Here is a 23,789-nt window from a genome sequence, read left to right as displayed (position 1 = left end):
CCAAGTTGAAGAAAACAACAACAACAACAACAAAAAAATTAAATCCTGAATAAAGAAGTCATCTGTGACTGAGCAAGGCACCTGAGGCCATAGATATGACACATTCATCTGTCATAAAGAAAAATAACATGGCCCTTCCAATGGTTTGAAGGCTCTCTAGAGTTCTAGCACATTCTGAGTATGCCACATGCCCCTAGTAATTCTTTTTTTTTTTTTTTTATAGAACAACTCAGCAAAATAAAATTCTGGTTTATTATTGGACATTGTTTCACACATACATCAAACAGGCCAAAAAATAAACAGCAACTTCATAGACAAAAAAAAAAAAAAAAAAAGAAAGAAAAAAGAAAAAAAAAAAAGAAAAAAAAAGAAAGAAAGAAAAAAAGAAAAAAAAAAGGAAAAAACTTTTTTATCTTTGGCCTTTTTAACCATCTCATACAAACCAACTACTTATAGTACAGCTAGGTACATACACAAAAAAAAGTTACTGGAATGCTCGGAATAAGATTGTTTTTTTTTTTTTTTTTGTTGTTGTTTTTGTTTTTTTTACAAGGTGTTTTTTCTCCTTTGAGATTGTAATGAACACGGTCACACCACAGATAAAGTCTGAAGTAGGACAGAGAACACTCTGAAGGCTGGTTCGGTCACCCGTTATCATTAAACATGGCTGACCCCTAACAGTATGTACAAAAATATAAAATGTAAATAAAAAATACAAATTTTCCTTTTAAAGTATTTTTAAGAAAATAAGCAGGGCCTGGGAAGTTCTGGTTTTTTTTCCTCCCATGTTGCCAATTCATGTTGTGGTTTTGGTGGGGTGGTGGAGAGCGCATGTCATTTGTGGGTGGCACTGCCCGCTACGGGTGGGTGGGGCCTGCTTCTCTACTCGAAGGTGACCATGTCTGAATTCTGAGACGGGAAGTGGAGGGTGAATAGGTCCCGGTGCGTAAGGTTAGCTTTTCCTCATCGGTCTTCTGCTTCTTGGTGTCAGCATCATCATCCTCATCATCCTCAGACACCCTCTTGCCCGTAGGAGCCTCAGCTTCCTCATCTTCATCTCCATCCTCTTCCTCACCGTCACCTTCTTCCTCCTCCTCCTCTTCCTCCCCACCTTCTTCCTCTTCTTCGTCTACCTCATTGTCAGCCTCTTGCTCCCCATTTTCCTCATTTTGGGCGTTCCCATTGGCAGGTGCATCTCTTCCATTTTCTGCCTCCTCCACAACTTCCTTCTTCTCCTTCAAATCCTTTTTGGTGATCTCGGAGCTGGTGTACACTGCCACGTCTGACATGGTGGGGCACGCCGGTGGTCCGATGCTGCGAGTAAGGAATTAGTTGAGTTCGAGGACTCTGGCGAGAAAGCTGCCGGAAGTCCGCGTCAGAGGAGGTGGTGGTCGCGGAGCACCACCCGGGAACAATGCAAAGATGGCTTTTCGGAGCAGCCAGTGGGGGTCTAGTAATTCTTGAATCAAACAAGCATTGTGTGTGTGTGTGTGTGTGTGTGTGTGTGTGTGTGTGTGTGTGTGTGTGTGTGTGCCTGTGTGTGCCTGTGTGTGTGTGTGTGTGTGTGTGTGTCTATCAGAGAACAATCTTAGATGCTGGTCTTCACTTTCTACCTTGTTTGAGATGGAGTCACTTGTTCACCACTATGTCTACCAAGCCAGCTAGCCTGTGAGCTTAGAGGGTCTCTGTAGAAAAATTGTATGTGCTGGACATGACAGGGTCCTTGCATACGTGATATCATGTCAGTTGTCACTGTCTGCACAAGACTTGCACAAATCCCAGCAGGGTTGGGGTAGGAACTTATGGAGTCTCGCCCATAGCTGAGAGTCTACTTGCAACTGGTGGCTGCTCGGGGAGAAAGAATTGGTTTTCTTCAGGGCTGTAGACCATTCTAGGTCATTTATTGGTCTAAGAGGTGGTCTGACTTAGTCGGGGGTTTATATTCCTGTGACAAAACATCACAACCAAAAAGCAAGTTGGGGAGCAAAGGGTTTACTTGGCTTTCACTTCCAAATCACAATCCAACATTGGAGGAAGTCAGACGGGAACTCAAGCAGGTTAGAAACATAAAGGCAGGAGTTGATGCCGAGGTCAGGGAGGGTGCTACATACTTGCTTGCTCCTTGTGGCTTGCTCAGCTTGCTTTTTCATAGAACCCAGGACCTGCAGCCCAGGCATGGCGCCACCCACAATGGAATGGGCCCTCCCCCCTTAATCACTAGTTGAGAAAATGCCTTACAGCTGGATCTCATGGAGACATTTCCTCAACTGAGGCCCCTTCCTTTCTAATGATTCTAATGTGTCAACTTGACACACAAAACCAACTGGTACATGGTCCTATATGGATGCATATAATAGCTGTATGAAGTTGACTCCGTGGCTGTAAAATCATGAGCACACAAAATTGGAACAGAATAGAAAAGTGCTGGGGAGAGGGACAAGGGTGCAGGATTGGAAATGAGGAAGTGGTGGTAGATTTGAACAAAACACATTATGTGTACCTGTGAAATTCTCAAAAAAAGAAATTCAAAAGTGTAAAAATTATTCTCAGAGATAGCAGAATTCTACAGAGTGGAGCTTAGAAAAGATGAGCTAAAATGCTGACAAAGCAGTTTCTTTCTGTCCCAGCCATGGTGCCCTCCAACTAGCAGCTTTGACACTTGACTGCTCATATCCCTCTTAGTAAAATGCTGTCTTCACAAGACCACTGTGAAGTTCCTCTTCTTAAATCATCTCTGCACATTGTCCCTGAAAACCAAATCTGTGACACCCTATAGCCTACCTCTTCCAACACAGTAATTACTCATACACATGCATAAACACACACACATGCATACATACACATATCTACACATACACTCCACCCACATATATATACATACATATACATATATACATGTACACATATATACATAAATATACACCCATATGTATACATATACATACACAGATACACACATGTATGTATGTATGTATATATATATAAATATAAAGTTATATCCATTAACATGTGTGCATGCATGTATATATGTATGCATGTTTTTTCCATGTAAGCTTGAGGCTATGGCCTCCTTGTCTTACCCATATATGTATGCAGTAAATATTTATTAATCCGAGCCACATGGTAGGGATCACAGTGCTACACACTTAGTTCTGAGAGATGGGTGGGGATGGCTGCGCACGGGACTTTCTGTTTAGATGAGGATGCAGACAGCTCTGTGTGTAGCTATAATTTGATATGTGAAATGTAAAGATAGCTGTAATAATAACAGCTAGTATTTATTCTGTGCTTAGTATGTACTTTGTACATATTACCACATGTTTAGCAACTGTTATAAATGGTGAACATTATCATATGTTTGATTTCATAAGAGGTGTCTGAGGGTTTCTATTTCTGTAATGGAATGCCATAACCAGAAGCAACTTGGGGAGGAAAGGGTTTATTTTCTCTTACAATTTTCAGTCAATGAGAGAAGTCAGGGAATGCAGAAACTGAAGCTGACGCCAGGGAGAAAGAAATACTGGTTACTGGTTTGCCTGCCATGGCTTGCTCAGCCTGCTTTCTTATACAACCTAAGTTCACTTGCCCAGGGATGGTGACTGTTGGTGGTTTGAATATGCTTGGCACTAGTAGAAGGTAGAAACTTGTTGGAGTAGTTGTGGCCTTAAAACAAAAACTTTATTTGCTTCCTACTCTTTGTTTCCTCCATGTCGTTACTTTGGTGTCCTGGGACCATTTCTGAAGTAATCTGCCTGTACCCAAGCCATGTCTAGGACCTTGTTTTGGGGAAACTCAAGCCAAAAATCAACATTCAATATTAGTTAATTATTTTCCCTTACTGTTCCTTTTGCTCATCTTTCTTGGGTCAGATCTCTCTCTCTCTTTCTCCCTCCCTCCCTCCCTCTCCTTCTCTCCCTTCCTCCTTCCTTCCCTCTCTCTCTTTCTCGTGTGTGTGTATGTGTGTGTGTGTGTGGGTGTGTAATTTCTGTCTATATTATCTTTATCTATATCTAGAGATAGGGATATAGACACAGACATAGATATAGATAGATATAGATGATATAGATGATATAGATGATATAGACATAGATAGATATAGATATAGATATAGATATAGATATAGGTATAGGTATAGGTATAGGTATAGCTATAGCTATAGATATAGGTATAGATATAGATATGAGATACCTAATAAAACAAACAAAACTTACACAACACAGCTATATCTAGAACCTCTTACATGGGAAGCAAGGAAGTAATTTAAAAGGAAAAAGTCAAAAGACCACAGAAGATGGCTTAAAAGAGTTCCCATTGGCAGTGAGAGAGAGAGAGAGAGAGAGAGAGAGAGAGAGAGAGAGAGAGAGAGAGAGAGAGAGAGAGAGAGACATAAAAGAAAGAAAATAACATTAAAAATTGTACATCTGTATTTCCTATCGCCAAAAGTGACTCTCATGTCAATGTTTTAATATGAAACTATTAATAAAAGAATATGAAGAAAGCCTATGTTTAGACATTTTAGCTAATTAGTTAATTAATTCTTTCTTTAGAATTGTCTGATAATAAGTGCAAAAGTAATTCTAAAAACAAAATAGTTAATAAAATAAGCCAATCCAATCAAAGACCAATATCATATACAAATACCATTAAGTACCTGTACTTTCTTATGATGTCAGACATCACATGACAGACCTGCTACTCTCAGAAAGACTGCAAAGATACAACAGTCAAAGGGAGGGATGTAGCAAAACTTTAAGTTAAAAATATCTCCTAAGTGTTTATGGCCCCAAGCCCAAAATTTATATGCTGAAGTTCTAGTCACCATAGTGATAACCACTACAATTTGGGACTTGTAGAAGGTGACTAGGTCATGAGAGTAGAGCCGCCATGAATGGGACCAGTGTCTTTGTTAGAGAAGCCCGAGAAAGAATCCAGCATGAGAATGCAAAATGCTGTCATTCATAAGCAAGCAGTTTCCTTCCAGACGTGGAATCCAATAGGGCTTTAGGGGCTAGAGAGATGGCTCAGTGCTTGAGAGCACTGACTGCTTTTCCAGAGGACCCAGGTTCAAATCCCAGCACCTACACAAGAGCTCACAACCATCTGTAACAGGATCTGATGCCTTCTTCTGATGTGTCTGAAGACAGGACACTGTACTCATACATAAAACAAATAAATAAATCTTTTTTTAAAAAAATAGCGCTTTAATATTGCACTCATAATCTGCATTTGTAGTCATCTCCAAAAGGCAGAAATAATAAAAAATTTTTTCCTTTTCTCTTTCTTGGCATATATATACCTGTCCATAATAAATTCACATTTTTCATTTCAAAGTTTTGTGACATTTTTGCTTAAGTTGGTTGGGATGGAATACTTAAGTAACTGAATAAAAAAGCAAAGTAGAGCTAGGAATGCTGTGAAAGAAATTAGTTCCTCTGGATGGAAGGAAGTAAATACTGAAAGAGCAAGGTTTGGGGTGGTGATGAGCAAAGCCAAGTCAGAGGCAGATTCTGGTGCATTGAGCACGTAGGGGTGGGGACTGAAGTTGCAAATAAGTGACAAATTAAAACTTATTCATTCACTGCTATTGCTGTTAGGAAGCTTAAGATGTGTCAGTTGATTAAATCTCTTTAGCAAAATCACAAATGTTATGTGGATGGATGAAAAGGAAAACAACGGGGGATAATGTAACTGTGAGGGCTGTTACAATCTGCTCGGATGTTGAGACGTGGAAAAACCCAATAATACTTATTTCTAATTCAAGTAAGACACCTCACCTTAGAAATGCTTTCTCAGCTCAGGAACTGCGGAGCAAATGGAGTGTCCAGGGAATTCAGGGGCCCAGGGAACCTTAATGGGCAGGGTAGCTGGGGGTAACCGACTTGCCTGGGGGTGTTTGAGATATTAGAACATGTAAATAATTTCAACTGTGAAGAATTAGATGGCCTGAGAAAGTGAGTCCCTCTGTGCAAGTCACAGATCCCCTTGACGCTCAATTATGGGTATGTGTAAAAATACCATGGGCCACATCCCCTCATGACAAACTTAAAAGAAGGTAAAAGATCATTTGCTGGCTGGGGTTTGCTGTAATCAACATTGCTCGAAATCCCATTGCCAGAACGTGTAGGTCACTTTTCAGGGGTCAAGGACTAAACATAAAACAAAGCAAGACCCAGTTCCCCTCCAAGACGCGGTGACTCATTAAAGCTGCCCAAGCATGAAGACCAAGGCAGGAACCTATTGCAAAAGCCAATATTCTCTCCCTTATCAGTTTTTTAAAGGGTCTTTCCCCCTGGAGAGTGGGGCAGTTCTAATTCCTCGCTATTTCTTTAAAACATCCATCTTTTCCTCTGCATTTGTTCTATACTAGCTCGTGCACTCTGTTGCATCTCTTTCCTGTTGGCATTATGTCTCATAGTCAGGATTCAGATGTTTTCGTTATAACAGAACTGGTGAAGACCACTGGTTGTACTGGTATACATATAAGGTGTGTGTGTTGTGTGTGTGTGTGTGTGTGTGTGTGTGTGTGTGTGTGTGTGTATGTGTGTGTTGTGTACACACATAAAACTTAAGGAAAATTTTGTTCACAAAACCAACAAAGTCCAATTTTTATGCCATTGTTAAAAGCATAGAGACTGAATTTTGAGATTCCGTTATATTCATAATGGTATTTGTCTTGTCACAATTCTTTACAGATGCCATTTGATGGGATAAAAAACAAACTGACAACACAAATGTGAACTAAAAATATGAATCTCAAATGTCTCTCATGTGCAAGACTTGTTGGTGTGTAGGGCAGTCAACTGAAGAGCTCCCTCCAGAAGGCAAGGGCAACAGTATCTCAAAGACTCGCATGGGAGCCGGCTGCGCTTCCTTATCGTTCCCCAAGCTGACTTACCACCTGTTGTGCACATGGACTCTTTCTAGCATATGGGGACACATAATTAACTAGCCAAACTTTGGCGTCTTGAAGATTACACTCTAATAAAGCACTAGTAAGTGAATCTGGAGCATGAATAAGCAAGTGAGGTATGAGGAGCAGATGGTCCTTCACTGGATGATAGTTCAATTCGCAAATTTTCAGCTTGGGATGAAACCACAGCATGCGCACACAGTCACTCTGGCTCTTCTTCAGCCCAGTAGTCAAAAAGTTACATGGTGTTCGAGGCCCGAGCATAGAATGGGCTTTAGGCTAGATGGTTTTGTTAGCCACAGACTAATGTAAGTGCTCTGAGCACAGCTGGGGCAAACAAGGCTGAACTCAGATGCTCTATAGGTTAGGTATACAGGACACGCTTTCTACTTCCTGGATTTTCAACTTATATGTGGTTGTATTAGAACGCACGTCATTTGTAAGGTAGAAGCATCTGAGCTATGTTAGAAAAAGAGAAGGTTTTGTAAAGGGGTGTAATCTCACATAGAAGGGGAATGAAAAACTGCTTTAACAATGTAACTTTTGAGCAGACACATGCAAAATGAATTTATTACGAGTTGACTAACGGTTAGGTCATTTTAAGCAGGGAAAGGCAAAATGGAGTCCTGAGGTTTGATTGGTATATTTGAAGAAAAGAGAAGGTGACAGCATAGCTAGACTAGAGTTACCAAGCAGGTAAAGGTTAGATCGGTAGAGAATAACCTCAAAAAAGAAAAAAAAACTGGAGGCTACTGTCAGAACTCATTGACAGAGTTTTGTTTAATAAATGCATGAAGAGCCATGATCCTTCCTCAACAAGGCCAAGGGCAATGTTGCATGCCAGTCCTCTAGTGGATTCAAACACTGTAGTCAAATGAAGTAACAAAGCAAGTTACTTAGTTTTCTGATTATAATGTAGGCTACGTAGCAAGATTCTGTCTGAAAGAATAAAAGAAAAGAAAAATGGAAAGTGATTATTATTATGTCTTAGTTCTGAGTGGGCAAAGAACCTCTTCTTTAAGGTGGAAGTTTCATTTGTTAAACCACACCCAGTCAGGCTATTGGAGTTCTAACTACCAATTAGTTAATTTGGAGCACAGAAATCATGAGACGCACCATAAGTATTCATGTGTTTGCGTTACTGCTTTCATTTCAGTAACACACGTCATTTTTCAATCATAAGCAAGTAAAAACTATCAGTAAAATAGCTTTGTCAAGTTACCCCACAGAAAGCAGTTAATAAAATCTTGGAAACAATACTTACATGTGCACACTTATGTGCACAAAGAGACAATAATTTGGAGAATTGGGAGCTTGACCGAAAGTATGAAGGAATAGGAGGGGTATCTGCTTCAAAAGGGAGCTAGAAAAGATGAAATGTGCAGGTTTCTAGTGTTCTGAAAGCTCTGCCTGCATTGTAAGAAGCTAAGAAGCTTAAGAGGCAGAAAGCCACAGCTGGCTGGAAAAATGGCAATGAAACCAGGCAAGTGTAGATCAATAGACAATCCTATAACCAAGCAAAGAAAAATGGCATCTGACATATCGGAAAACACCAGTAGTCCAACTTTTAACTTTCCTGGGGAAGCAATGGAGGGCAGGAGACAATAATACAACATCTTTAAAGGCTGAAAAGTAATCATCATCATCATCATCATCATCATCATCATCATCATCATTATCTAGAATTTAATGCCTAGTGAAAGTATCTTTTAAAACTAAAACAACAACAACAAAAATACAGTGAAGTACATTTGTTAGCAGCAGTGTGCATAAAAATGTCCCAAAGAATGGTCTTGTCACTGAGGTGAAATGATGGTCACTCACCTCTTTGTAGAACAGTGACGATGTCCAGAAGTAGAATATATGTGGCTAGATCTAACAAACTTTTTTACACACATGCATACATATAACATAGTATTGTTGTTTACGGCAACTACATCCTGTAAAGTGTCTCTACAAACGCTGAATTAGTGAATACTGAATTACCACTCCTAAGGGGAAGGTAGCACTAATCTTTTGGAAGTCTCTCGTTACATTTTCATCAAACAGTCAATATACAACACTGTTTTATGTGTGCTGCTATGTAATGATAAATTAATTAATATATGTGATGTTTCATTATAGTCAATAGCACTTTATAACTCATGTCTGATGGAAATGTATTAGACACATGCATTTTCCCACAACCTTGTGCTAGAAGCATGTTGTTTTAGTCTTACACCTTATAAACAGTGTCAGGGGTGCAAAAATCACCAGCAAAAAAGAATATATGTATTCTAAGTAGACTGATGAAAACATTAGTAAAGAATTACTAAGAATAATGCAAAGGACATTAATATATAATGTAAGATATCAAGCAAGAAGATGGTAAGATGTCAAACCTTGTTTGACCTCAGCTTAGAATATACAAATCAGATAATTCTTTTTCTTTTTTTTTTTTTTTACTATCTTCAGTTCTCTGTAAATGACCATGAAATAGAGACTAACACTGATTTTTTTTTTTAGTTTAAAATCAATTTTAGTGAGAAAGTGGGTTTTCACATACTGAAAACATGAGTAGTAAAGACCTACTATAAATTGGTGCTTTCTTCTTGATAAAAATATATGGCTTTCTAAATTATAAAGTGTGTGGTTTTATGACAAGTAATCAATATAATAAGAAACTAATATACAAATTAAAGGAGTAACAGAGCCATGGTGTTTCAAGGTAATTTAGTGTTGTGTTAAGTAATTGCTCCTAATTCTGCATAAATTATAAAACACCACATATCATAATTCTCAAAAATAACATAAAGAGAAGTAGCTGAAGTCAACGAAGAAATCAAAATGGAATACAAAAAGTCTAATAACCTCCCCTATCTTCACCAAAATGATAAGTAAAATATTAAAATGGGTAAAATAAAAGACTAGAATACTATGGCAGAAGTCGTCCCTACCATAACAGCACTTACACTAAGTATGACTAGATCAACACCACAATAAAAGCCACATACCAGCCGAATGCCATACAAGACCTACCTCAACAACACCCACACTACCCACAGAAAATTGAATTCTACTCACAATTATATGCACACACACACACACACACACACACACACACACACACACCTACTGGAAACTATGATGGACAGAAAGAAAACCTAAATAAACAATTGTACCAATTAATAGATTAGAAAACATAGTGTTTTTGAAAATACTTGTTCTTCTCTGGTTAATTCACAATTTAATATGACCACAAATTTAGAAGTTTTAAAAATAAATTAAAAGCTGATTCCAAAACATTTTTGTGGAAAAGGAAATAATTAGACCATCTTATCAATTTTCTTGCTGAAAACACAAGTTCAGAGACCTACATATAGAACGTGCCTTCAAAACTCCCTATAGCATATTCAGTGCAGAGGTATAAGCATAGGATAAACCAACAGATCAATAAAACAGAATGCAGAGACCAGAACTAAGTCCACACTTATCTCGTCGATTGATTTTTTTTCCCCACAAACATGCCAAAACAACCACGTGAGAAAAACAAAACTATTGACAATGGTGCATTAAGGAGATGGGTATCCACTGCCAAAGGAAGGAAACAGAGCATCGGGCTTCTGGTCAACCTCCTTCCATTGGCTCAGCCATTCTTTTCCTCATTATTTATGCAATAGAGGGGAAAACAAAGGCCAGCCAAAGGACTGGTTCAGGAGTGTTTACTGATTTATTTTTTTCTTTCACAATAGTTGATGACTGGAAACAGCCCAAATGTCTGTCAACAAAAGAATCAATAAGCAAACTGTGGTGTTTTCATACAGTGAGACACTGCCAGCCAAGATGGGGTAATGGAGGTAAAGCATTGTTTATATGCACTAGAACATGAATGAAACTCAAAGGCATTAGGCCAAATAAAAAATAAAAGAACACTGTATGATTGTACATAAAGATGTTCTTAAAAGAGTGGGGAAATGTCTATAAGGACTGAGTAGTACATGAGGGAACTTTCTAAAGAGGTAAAAGGTGTTTCATCCGATAATACAGACATCACTGTATGCATACGGTCAAGACTCATACATCTCAGTGTGCATGCACCTGAGATAGGACATAATAACCAAGCGGGGTGACAGACTTACAGAAGACTGGAAACCACCAAGTGTTCAGGATGCGAGTGCAGAGGCGTTCAATATGCATTTCCATTTAGTTTGGCTATGTTTGAATTTTTCAGTAATGTTGTTTTAAAAATGTTTAAAAGCCTAAAAAAGTCCAATAGTAGGGCAGGGATATTCAAATCAGGCCATTGGCCTTAATATAGAACTTTCTATGAATATTTCATTTTATTTATTTTCTAGTTCCCTAGAGGAAAACATTCTCCAAGTTGAATTTTGCTTTATGGATTTATTGTCAACAATCCACCAACAAATATGTGTTTCTGCTGTCCAGGTCAGTTCTTGAACAGCTCTGAGTAAAATCCTTAAGGGTGTGGGTATCCACGGAAAAGTGGAGTTGAACACTTTTTCTTGGGAAGACATTGAAGTGTTGAATTAATTTGCTTAGGAACTTCAAAGTGTCTATGTTCTGGGAGTTTCATCTGAAATGAGGTCCCACACAGTGGAGATTGTGCTGAACGTGACTGGCTACATCTGTTGCTATCCTTGTCTTTCCTCTGCAAGGCTCTCTCAGTCACCTGCTCCCTGCTCACTCCAAGAAGAGTATGTGTTCTTTTGTTGTTCATTTGTTCTCAGGCATATACAGGCTCCTGTGTTCTTTACCAAAATCCTTTGAAGACAGGAAAAAAAAATCTATCTTGTGAAAGCAACGTTTTAGTATCCACAGCTCTTCTTCAGAGAGGTATTTTGGGGGGATGGAAATGGATGAGGCATGTCTCATCATGATGACCCATAACAGTTAGCAGCTGGTCCTGAGCATACAGGAACTGGGGACTTCCTACCCACATGACAGGACCCCAGGCTCGAACCTCCTGCAAGTTAGAGGGAAGGATGCCACCTGCAAGTGCCACCTTTTCTATCCTCTATCAGGTCTTTGCATGCATCCTTGATGCTGTGAGTGGGACTAGACAAGGAAACATAAGTGACAACCATCTAAATACTCTGTCCCAAAATATAGTATCTTGGCATTTGTGGAGACAGCCAAAGCAGGTTGCTATTCTTCCATGAAGCAAGCTGAGAGGGAAGCATTCCCTCCCTGCATCTGAGGAGAAAAGACACAAAGACAGAGATGTTTGAACACACAGCCCTTGCTCAGCTCTCTCTTTGTAAATTATAGCGCATCAGATTCTCTTCTTTCAACTATACTTCTCTACGATTGTCCATCCACTCTTCCCCAAAACCAGGCATGCAAGTGTAAAGCTGTCCCCTTGGCTTTTCGTTTCTAAAGGTGCCTGTGACATGTAAAACTTATTTCAAATAAATCAGTGGGGTTTTTCTCTTGTTCTATCCTCCTTTCTTATAGGGTCTCAGGCACAAACCTTGCAAAGATTTCAGAAAAATGGCTAAAAATGCACTGTACTATGTGGAGTTTCAAGACAAATCAGTGCTTGCTAAAACTATATCCCTTAAGGTTACTGAAGACAGAAAATGAGATGGGGGGGTGCAGGGGAGAGAAAGAGAAGAGTAAACTTGATTCATTATTTTTAATTGCAGTTACTTATAGTTACTTAAATACATGCACAGACACACATGCACACACACACACACACACACACACACACACACACACACACACACACACACAGCTTAGTAGAGTAAGAAAACTCGCCCCTCCACTTCATTGCCTTTCTCTGGGATGCCTTTCTCTTTATTGCCTTTCTCGCGGAAGAGTAGCTAGTGACAGTGGGAAGAAAATGAAACCCAGTTCCTCTACAGAGCTGTGCCTAGCAATGCCCAGAGCTCCCTACAACCAAGGAAGCCTTAAGAGGGTGGAACTTTGCCTTTTTCTTAACAGGATCAAGATATTTTTTTTCAACTCTGCCAGTGACTATGACCTGTATACTTCCATTAGATTTGAAAGCATAATTCACTTTTATGGCAAGGCATCTTTGACTTTATCGCTTTCCTGCCTGGTCCCCCCACACCCTCGCTGAAACCTCAGACGCTTTCGTTAAAATTAAGTTTTCTTTTCTGAGAGGATGGAGCAAATCAGAAAAGGAAAGGACGTGGGAGGAGGGCGTGGACAGCAGAGAAGGCCTAGAGGACCATCTAAACTAATCAGAGGCCATCTCACTTCCCCCTTCTGCATTCCCTACCAAGGAAAGCTTTCCTTGATTCCTGTAAGCACCTTCTTAACAGACCAAAAACAAGGATTCTAAAGTGAGTTGCTTCCTCACAAAATTCACTACAGGAATGGCCTTTTGTGCAGCAGGGCCCTACCCTTTGATCTGCTGCTATGGTCAAATTTTATTCAGGTCTGCATTTGATTGTTGTTGCTTGTTTGTTTTCGTTAGATACTCTCTGTGTTTACATTTAAAATGTTATCCACTCCCCCCCCTCCACTTGTCTCCATGAAGAAGTACTCTCTCTCTCCTAATCACTTTCTCTACCTCAGTGCCTTGGCATTCCCCTACATAGGAAAAACATGCCCTCCCTGGACCAAAGGCCTCATCTCACATTGATGCCAGACACTGCTATCTTCAGCTACATATGCAACTGGAGCAATAGTGCACAAAGGTTGGTGTTTCAGTCCATGGGAGTTGTGGAGGGTTTGATTGGTTAATAATGTTGTTCTTCCCATGAGGTTGCAACCCCTTTCAGCTCCTTCAGTCCTGTCTTTAGCACCTTCCTTGGGGTCCCCATGTTCAGTCCAATGGTTAGCTGCAGGCATGCTCAGCTCTACCTGTATGACTCTTGCAGAGCCTCTCAGGTGTCATCTCTATCTGGTTCCTGCCAATAAGCACTTCTTGGCATCAGCCGTAGAGCTTGGGTTTGGTGGCTGCATATGGGGTGAGGTGGATCCCAAGGTGAGGCAGCCTTTGAATGATCTTTTCTTCAATCCTTGTTCCTCTATTTGACCTTGAATTTCTTTATGTGAGTGTTTTGTTCTCTCTTTTTAGGACTGAGGCAGCCCCATTTTGGCCTCCCCCCCCCCTTTTTTTTTTTTTTTTGAGCTTCATAAGTTCTGAGAATTGTTTCTTGGGTATTCAGAGCTTTCTGGGGCTAGTATCCACTAGTATCAGAGAGTGCATTCCATGTATGTTCTTTTGTAACTGGATTATCTCACTCAGAATGATAGTTTCTAGTTCCAACCATTTGCCTAGGAATTTCATAAAGTTATTGTTTTTAATAGCTGAGTAGTACTCCATTGTGTAAATGTTTCATACTTTCTGTATCCATTCCTCTGTTGAAGGACATCTGGGTTCTTTCCAGCTTCTGGCTATTATAAATAAGGCTGCTATGAACATGGTGGAACATGTGTACTTATTATATGTTGGAATATCTTTTGGGTATATGCCCAGGAGTGGAATATCTGGGTCTTCAGGTAGTACTATGTCCAATTTTCTGAGGAACCAACAAACCGATTTCCAATTGCATTTGTTCATGTCAAACTTTCTCTGTGCTCATCCCTCAGGTTTGAGGAGCAGCTTAGTAGAAAGAGAAGAGCCAGACTAGACACAGATGTTTCCCTAGTATTATAAAAGAACATCCTGAAACAACATATGTTGTATATTTCTCTTGCCCTGTCCCTGCAGGTACACACACACACACACACACACACACACACACACACACACTTCTCTGGTATACCCCTCCAAGGTCCTTTGTGCTGCAGCTTTCATGTCTGCAGTACAGATTTTCTGTAGAAAATTATTTTTTATTAATAATATAACAGTTTATAGTATACATCCCTCCTAGGCCTCAGAGTCCCATAACGAAGACTGTCAGGCCACCTAATGAGCACGAAAGGTGGATCCTAATGAGGATCCACCCTGACCGGAAAAGATCATCTCTGGAACAATGTCGTTTTGCTCCCATGGGCCACCAGGATAGACCTGTTGGTATTTGACCAGATGTGAGCCTGAAGAAAAGTGCAGGAGACGCTATAATTGGCAACAATAAAATTCTGACCTTTTGCAAGGCAGGAGCAAATTCATCTGACCTCTGCAAATGACTTACCTGGAGTAAGCATCTCTCTGTTTCCTTCTAGGGAAGACTGACAGAAAACAGTCTCTCATTTTCTCTGTCTGCATCCCTGGATCCCCTGCATCAGTTGACAATCTCAGGTTGCTAAGGGCTGCCCTTCGGCTCACTGTCTTTGACCTCTGTGACACATCTGAAACTGTTGAAACTTTGTCTGGCAGAATTCTAGGACACCGCTGCTCACCTAACTGCTCACCTGTCCTGTGTGTCACCTAACTGCTCACCTGTCCTGTGTGTCACCTAACTGCTCACCTGTCCTGTGTGTCACCTAACTGCTCACCTGTCCTGTGTGTCACCTAACTGCTCACCTGTCCTGTGTGTCACCTAACTGCTCACCTGTCCTGTGTGTCACCTAACTGCTCACCTATCCTGTGTACACTTTGCCATTACAGGCTGTTTATTGCCTGTTGCCACATTTTTGGCTCTTCATGACCCTTTATAGATTTCTCTTTTTCCTAATTATAAGGACAAGAATGAGATAAATTCCTGTGCACCTGCTGTGGAAATTTCAGCATTTCCACATCATTTCTTCCCATCTCATAAGAGCCATGTATGCTGGATAGAATAGCCCATCATATTTTACAAACACCATTATATTCTATGTCCTGCCCATCTAGACTATACATTCCTCAAGGGCAGGGACTACATCTGCCTTGCTTCACATACAGTACCATGTAGCACATGTAGATGAATGCATTATCAACTCTAACTTAAACGCAATACTGTATTTTACAGATAACCCCGTTGTTTGGAGAGCTTTGGCTTTAGTCAAGGCATGGGAAATTTTAAAATGGCTGACTTTGAGTCTCTATCTTTTCACTATTGTAAAATTAACCAAACTCCCCCTTTTCATTACTATGCACAGCTGATAGTCAGCCTTCATCAATTCATGAACTGTAATGTTTCCCAGTTTCGCCTAATCACTAGCAAAAGTTATAACATTCTAGAGCGATATGTGTTTCTGGACGCCGGTCTAATTGTGCTGCATGTCAATAGCTAGAGGAAAGGTCTAGAGATCTTCTTCCTCTGTATCAATCAGTGTGATCATGTGACTTAGGTGGTGCTGCTAGACCAGGTTTCAACTTCCAAAAAGAGAGGAAAGTACAGGAAGAGAAAGAGACTCAACCTTGGAGAAAACATGAAGGATGAGAGCCCCAACTGCATGTCTCTGGTCTGGGTGGTGCTCGTCCATACAGGAAACACAGTGCTAAGCTAGTGTCTCTTAAAATGTGATCCCAGGTTATCAGCATAACATAGAACTTGTGAGAAATGGAGATACTCAGGCCTGATGTCCCATCTGACAAGTTTGAGTTGAATCTGAACATGAAACCCAGTTTTTTGGGCTTCCAGATAATTCTGACCTACTTTAAACTCTATAATGCTGTTTTTGGATAGCATCCAAAACATATTATAAGGATTCTTATGCTAATTTTTTTCTAGCATCTAACAACCACTTGAAGCTAATTTTCCCCTGTTCAGAACCAGTCCTTTATAAATGTAGGTTTTATCCCTTCGCTAACCATATAGTTCATGTTATTCCCCCACAGATCTTTTTACTGCTCCATTACATGGCCTCAGTAAAAATGTTCTCCAACACATTGTTACACCCAAATCAGCATCTTGTAACTTTGGCCATTTTGTGTAAATATATCTTAGCATTAGCTTGATATAGATCAAGAGTTCAGTAAACATTAATACAATTTAAAACTTTTAAATTTAATAAAACATTTAAAAATGTTTTGTTACCATAGTGCTTTGGCTAGAGTCATAGTGAAGAAAAAATAAAAGGACACATGGATGGCTTGATGGTTATCCATCGTGCCAACTTCATGCAATTTGTCATAGCCTTTCCTTTTTTTTTTCTGGTCCTCTTGCCTGCTACTCATATTTGAGACACATTCCTTACTGTCTTCCATCTCATTTGGATCCAATCACTTCTGTTCACTCACATTTCTAATCCTGTTTTCCAAGTAGCCTCTGATTCTTTCCTCTAACTCACCAACACCTACAGGTGTAAATGTTGGACTTCCCCTTTAATTTTGTTCCAGAATTTGTCTAACACATCATTCCCCATCTTCGCCTTCCAAGCTAAAGTTAGAGTCAGTAGACACAGAGAAGAAAGAAACGAAGCAGGGTCCATGCCAAATTAAATCACATGTGTGTATTGGAGGGTAGTCTGTTATTAATGTGCATTAAGCATTTGGGCACACTAAGTGCTCAATCCATGTCAGTAACTATAATAATATGACACAACTGGAGGAAATGGTATTGTGTTTACACCCTCCCTGCATGGGTCACTATTCAATACGGTCAGTTGGACATTTGGACTCAGGCCAGTTGGTACCCAGGCTGGACTTTGCTAAGAGGTTACTGCAGCCGTTATTGTCCACGAACCCCTTGTGGTTCCATCTAGCACCCAGCAGGGAGATGCAATTGTCCAGCAAACAGATTTAAGAAATGGACTAGAAATGGAGTCTCCCGGGAAGCATTTTAAAAACGAATCCTTCCATTTTTTAACAACCACCATAAAAGAAAATGAAGAAAAATGCAGTGCACTGTGAGAATCAGTCCAGATGGGAAATACTCAATAATTCATAACATTTCTAAAGCATCACTTTCCTATAAACTTTTACACAAATCGAATCTTCGTTTTTATATCAAAGAATCTTCCTCCCTCATCACTGTGTGGCTATTAGATATGTGCTTAGTTATTTGGATGACAGCGAGTGAATGCCTACTGATGGGCTGGAGTCTCTGCACAGAGAAGATTCTATGGAAGGATATATGAAGCAGAAAGAGTACAACACTTGGCGCCAACATAGCCAGGTTAGACGACAGCTTCCAAAATCCATTGATTTCATGATGCTATGTGAACCTCGAACCCTCTTAAAGCTTTGATGGCTTGCTCCATAGAATAGGAAAAATGAAATTTTTCCCCATACAAATTTACACAGCTATTTTAGAGAGGTAATGTATTCATGTTAGTATATATGCTTGATTTTGCTATCATATCATCAGACAACAAATAATCCCCAAATGTTTGCAACAAGAAGTAGATCTCCTTCATAAGTTTTTGCAACAGTGGTGGCTGCTTTGATCATGACTGTACTTGGGTTCAAGACTGCTTCAGCGTGAGCCAGGCTGCAGGTACAATGGCTCTTTACATTCTTGTGACTGTCAACTACAATGCAAAGGAACCACTGGAAGCTTCCTGTGGCTGCAAAAGACTGAGCTTTAATGTAACACATTATTCTCTGAAATATTTATCCCACTGGTTACATGGCCAAGCCCAATGTCAATGGGGCCAGCAAAACATATCTATCCCATTGGGAAGATATGCACAAGTGGAGGGGAAAAAAATCAATGCTAAACATGAGTAATATAATCTATTGCAGTGGGTAGAATTGTTCTTGAAATTACAGAAGTCCATTCAGATATTGAGATAATAGTAACAATTACTTTGGCTTTAGATAGCAGTCTGAGATTAGTTTATAAATGATGTGATTTGGAGCTTTGTAGAAATAAAAACATTCAGGCATATGGTGCTTCTTGCAAAACCCTCTAGTTATTTGTGAAATCGCAAAGCATCGATTTCCAGAAAACTATGCATGTATCTAATAGACAAAAACAGATGGTTGAGAGATGTGATGTTGGTCAGGATGTGATCAAGGAGTACAGCTTCTAAATTGTTCTCAATTCTTCCCAGGAGCTACATTGGAGATGGTGGATTCCATGTGTTCAGGATATACTTCAAGCCAAGTCACATGAAAAGCCAGCATGGTTGCCCTATGAAGGCGGTAAAATTGCACTTGACAACACTGGCATCTGTGTCTAACAGTTTTCCAATGGACACTATAATGACTTGTCAACCTACCTACTCTCTATGACATTGAGAAGATACAGGACACATGTTATCTCCTTTGTTATCAGACCAAGGAGTACATGCAGAACCAAGCTGAGGTACTCTGCCTACTTTCTAAGTGTTCCTTAAACTTTAACCTGCAAGCGCTCATAAACTCACCAGAACCATTGTCCATAGGCTCAAAATATACATCAACTTAGAAAGCCAGAGAAGTTTACAAAAACATGTATAGGATTAATTTTTATAATGACATCCCAGAAAACACAAATGACAAGTTACATGGGTAAAGAGGACCAACTACAAATAAATGTGACTAGAAAAAAGTGGGTAGTTCCTATTATGAATCTCCTAAATGACCATGATCCCAGATTCCCTAGAGTAACAAGCAGGCCCCACTCTGGAGCCAAAATGAGCACAGAGAGAATCCACTCTTCTTTATAAGGATAGATAAAGAAGGAAAAAGAAGACACCTAGCACCACCCCTGCTTCCAGGGAGGCACCATTGTGCTGAACAAGGATGTGATGCAGAGGAGGGAAGGCTAGAATAACAGAATAATGAGTGTGCTGTGGAGAGAGGCAGCACTCAGGATGAGATGGCAGTGACAGGTAAGAGAAAGGGCTGAGGTCAATACGCTGTCATTTCCCAGTAGGGAAGGCAGGATGGCGTGTAGAGCCTGGAGCTCATGTAAGGACAGACTCAGCCCCCAAACTGAAGCCTGGTAACAGGACCCCTGGCACAGAGACCCAAGATAAGTAAAAAACCTCCTTGAAGGTCCACCAAATTATGAGATGCTATCAAAAGCCATGCTGGTGTCTGTGGTCCATGCTGCCATCCCAGACCACAATAAAGCCCGAGACCCGTATGAATGAGTGTAGCCTGTGCCTCTGCTTCTTGCCATAGTGATGTCCTCTGGTTTTGCTGCCTGAGGGAGGGTTAATGGGGGATGTTGATGCTGGTGTTAGTAGCAGGAATAGCCATCTAAATCCATGTTGAAGCCCATGGTCCATGTAGCCTCTCAAGGCCATGAGTGGGTCAGTGATCCTGATATGGCCAGGGGCCATATTGAATAGTCTTGGATTATCAAACATGTAAAGTTGTTTGAAACATCGGGAAATAAGCAGTTTTGGTAATCACCCCAAACAATTAGCATTCTTCAAGTCCTAAGTGAAACAAAATAGAAAAATAAAGCTAACCAAATATGATGTATTTCATAAATAAATTTGCTTTTAGGAAAATGTAATGTTCTTTGGTATGGCTTATATCTATCCAAACCTACAAAGTCACATAGCAAAACTATCCATGAAACTGGGAGAATGTTTGATCTGCAAGCATGCAGAACCTACAGTTTGATCCTCCAGAACCTATAGTTAAAAAGCTAAACAACTGTACCACAGAATCCTAAAACATTACAAACTATTTCTGTTGGCCTTGGCTGTTCCACAGAGGTAGAATGTAAATTCCTGTTGCTGAAGGGATTGTGCATTTCAGACACAAATCCCGAAGAGCTCTGAGCTGGAACTGGCCTGAAATCCTCCTCTCTTAGTACTAACGTTCATAGTAACAGAAAGAACCATGAAAGCTTTCAAAGGAGGAAAGCAACCAACCATGCTACTGAGCTATGACATCTATGAACCACGACAACCAGCGTAGCACAATGGCCCTAAGGATGTAGCTGTGGCACATGCATCTTATCAGCAACCAACAGCTCTCTAACTGAACTTAAGACCTCCTCAATTAGGAGGAAAACATTCCTGGAACTGGAAACAAAGTTCACTACCCAGGGCTGGTAAGATTTGGTGTATGTCATAGTCAGTGGTCAGTTGATGTGAAGAGTCATCATGACCACAGCTCTTACAAAATAAAACATTTAATTAAGGCTTGCTTACAGTTTCAGAGGTTTAATTCATTACAATTATGGTGGGGATCACACGGCAGCAGGCAGGCAGACATGTTGCTGAAGAATTGGCTGAAAGTTCTACATCCAGAGCTTTAGGCAATATGAAGAGAGAGACTCAGATCTTGGAATGGGCATTCTGAAACCTCAAAGCCCACCCCCAGTGACATGCTTCCGCCAGCAAGGCCACACCTCCTAATCTTTTCAAATAGTGCCATGCCTCTCAATCTTTTTGAATAGTGCCCTGCCCTGTTGAACAGGTATTCCGATCTATGAGCCTATGGAGCCATTCTCACTCAAACCACTACCATGTATTTGGACATGTTTGTAACCCCAATACTGAAGACAAGTGGGCCCCTGGGGATCATGACAAGTCAGGCAGTGTAGCCTAGTTTCTTCAAGCCAATGAGAAATCACATCTGAGATCAAATCAAAACATCAAGAGAAGTGGCATCTGAGGAATAATACCCAAAGTTGTTCTATGGCTCAAATTCACACACACACACACTCCACTGTATGTGTACTTACACAAACATGAAAACACAAAATCCATAGTAGATTCAGAATGAGTGTTTCCTCCTTCAGACAAATAAGATGATATGAATTAATGCATGAAAGCTGTACCTGGTACAAGAGGAAAAATTAATGTCAGTTGCAATAGCCGTATCATTAATATTGGCTGAATTGGCCATGGGAGTTCCTTGAAAATAGCTGACTAATCTCAATGCTAGTGGAACCCAAGCTTTATCATTAAAAGATTCAGGTAGTGTGAGCAGGTCTATGAGGGGGATGGAGAATTAATGTTTTGGCTCTGAACAGCTCAGCTTCTGGTACTAGGGCACAGCTCCTGTTTGTGGTTGCCGGGAAACGTGAACTAATGTGACAGCCATTTGCGGATTCTTTCCAGAGTGCCAATGTTCTGGGGACTGTACTTTTCTCAGAAGGAGGAAACCTCTGGCTAGTGTCCAGAAAGACTGACAGGAAAAGTCCAATCAGTCCCTGGGGTTTAGAATTTTAACCCTCCAGTTTCTATAGGAAAGAGATTTTTTTTCTTTCATTTTCTATTTCTTTATTTTTCTTTTTTCTTTTTGAATTTAGTGGCAGAAGAGCCATGGAACACAGATCAGAAGACCAACGTTAGAAATTAGAAAGGATTATGGCTGTCAATGCTTTGTGAGTCTGGCTACTTCGCCATCAAATACTCTAGGTATGCCATGTCTGTGCTCACATGAGTATGGACTAGAGTCGTGTCATTCCCAGGCACATCCTCACAAACAGAATTGGGATAGATTTTTCCATCTATCTGTTGATGCTGAAACCAGAATTAGAACTATGACTCCTGGTAAAATCTCTGTCTCACAATTTTTCTCTTTGGGGTAATAATGGTTCAAAAACCCATACAATATTTTGAAACAATTTTAGCTATAAGAAAGACAAAAAGAAAACAGAATACCATTTCTTTTTATGACAGAGTTTCCAAGCTTCACACACACACACACACACACACACACACACACACACACATACACACACACACACACATACCACCACCAACACCAACACCAACACCACCAACAACAACATCAGCAATTTTAAAAAATATAGGGCCTTGGGAGTCTGTCATGGTTAATCTTCATGGTCAACTGGATGGGATTTATAATCACCTGGGGGACATAACTGTAGGTGTGCTCATGAAGAAATTTCCAAAGAATATTAACCTGGAGTGAAAAGATTCACCCAGAGTGTTGGCAGCACCGCTCTGTGGCATAGGTCATAGAAAGACTGCTAGTGTGTGAGTATTTATCTCTACGCTTTGTGACTTCAGAAGACCAGCTGTTTCGCACTGGACGCTGTACTCTCCCACCCATGATGGACTATATACTCAAACTGTGAAAAAAAAGGATCCCTTTTCTCTCTTAGGTTGCTTCTTATTAGTTATTTGGTCATGACAAGACAAAAATAACTCACACCAGTGAGAAATTGTTGCTAAATTCCCAGGGAAAGACAGAAGACACATCTACCCATCCTCATAAGGTCTTAAAGACAAACTGAGGCATGACTCAACTGATGAGTTTATTGGACTGACTTACTTACTACATGGATATGAGTGCTTCTTCAAAAGCTATACAGGAAAGTTTTTACCCAGCAGGGATGAGGCCTTTCCTGTATGTAAATAGGTGGAGCCTTCTTCTACTTTTTTTTTTCCTATACACTCTGGCCTCATGCAGTAAGGGCAAAGCTGAAAATAATAGTTAGGAATGGCTAGATACTCAGGAGAAGGCCTCATGACCCTCCCTCACCCTCTGTGAGGGGGTGTCACCAGTCAGCCAGCCCATTTCAGATGATCTTTTTCAGGCAAGCACAGTTGAGTGCCTCAAGGGTAAATGCTTGACTCAGGAAACAGTCCTATAAAACGGCAATGTGTGCGAACATCCTGATCATTTGCCCTTCCTTCTATTTTGCTTACTCTTGAAACACCTTTCTAAGAGATGAGGGCCCACAGCCCAAACTATATTTTCCTCTTGAGAGAGAGAGAGAGAGAGAGAAAGAGAGACAGAGATAGACAAAGAGAGACAGAGACAGAGAGAGACAGAGACAGAGAGACAGTTGGAGAGAAGGAGGAAGACACCATGCAGCCCAGATTGGCTGTAAACTTGTGATACTCCTGCTTTACTACTGAGTCGCTGGGGTTACAGCATGAGACACCATGCCGAGCGAATAGCCAGAAGAACTCTTCTTGGCCTCTTTGGTGGCCTTGTTTTAAGAACTTGAAACAAAACCCTTTCCTAGAATGTGGAGCAAACTGGATCCACTCCCCAGCATTAGGAAAGAAAAGAAAGAAGAAAAGAAAAAAGGAAGGACATACACAGAGAGAGAGAGAGAAAGAGAGAGACAGAGAGAGGCAGAGAGACACAGACAGAGACAGAGAGACAGGGAGACAGACAGAGTTAAATTTAAGGCCATTTTAAAAAGAACTTAAGAAGTTA

At 40.4% G+C, this 23,789-nt stretch overlaps 1 protein-coding gene across 1 annotated transcript; it reads right to left on the bottom strand.

Moving 5' to 3' along the window:
* Positions 1–857: 857 nt before the first annotated feature.
* LOC308433022 (prothymosin alpha-like) lies at positions 858–1,289 on the bottom strand (the record flags this gene model as incomplete). Its single annotated transcript, XM_080932895.1, has 1 exon — positions 858–1,289. One exon carries the CDS (start codon positions 1,287–1,289, stop codon positions 858–860), a length of 432 nt encoding a protein of 143 aa, XP_080789021.1.
* Positions 1,290–23,789: the final 22,500 nt, after the last annotated feature.

This window comes from Micromys minutus, assembly GCF_963924665.1.
Source record: "Micromys minutus genome assembly, chromosome: 19".
NCBI classification, from domain to species: Eukaryota; Metazoa; Chordata; class Mammalia; order Rodentia; family Muridae; genus Micromys; species Micromys minutus.
Note: the sequence above shows the minus strand (reverse complement) of the source record. Positions and strands in the feature narration are given on the sequence as shown.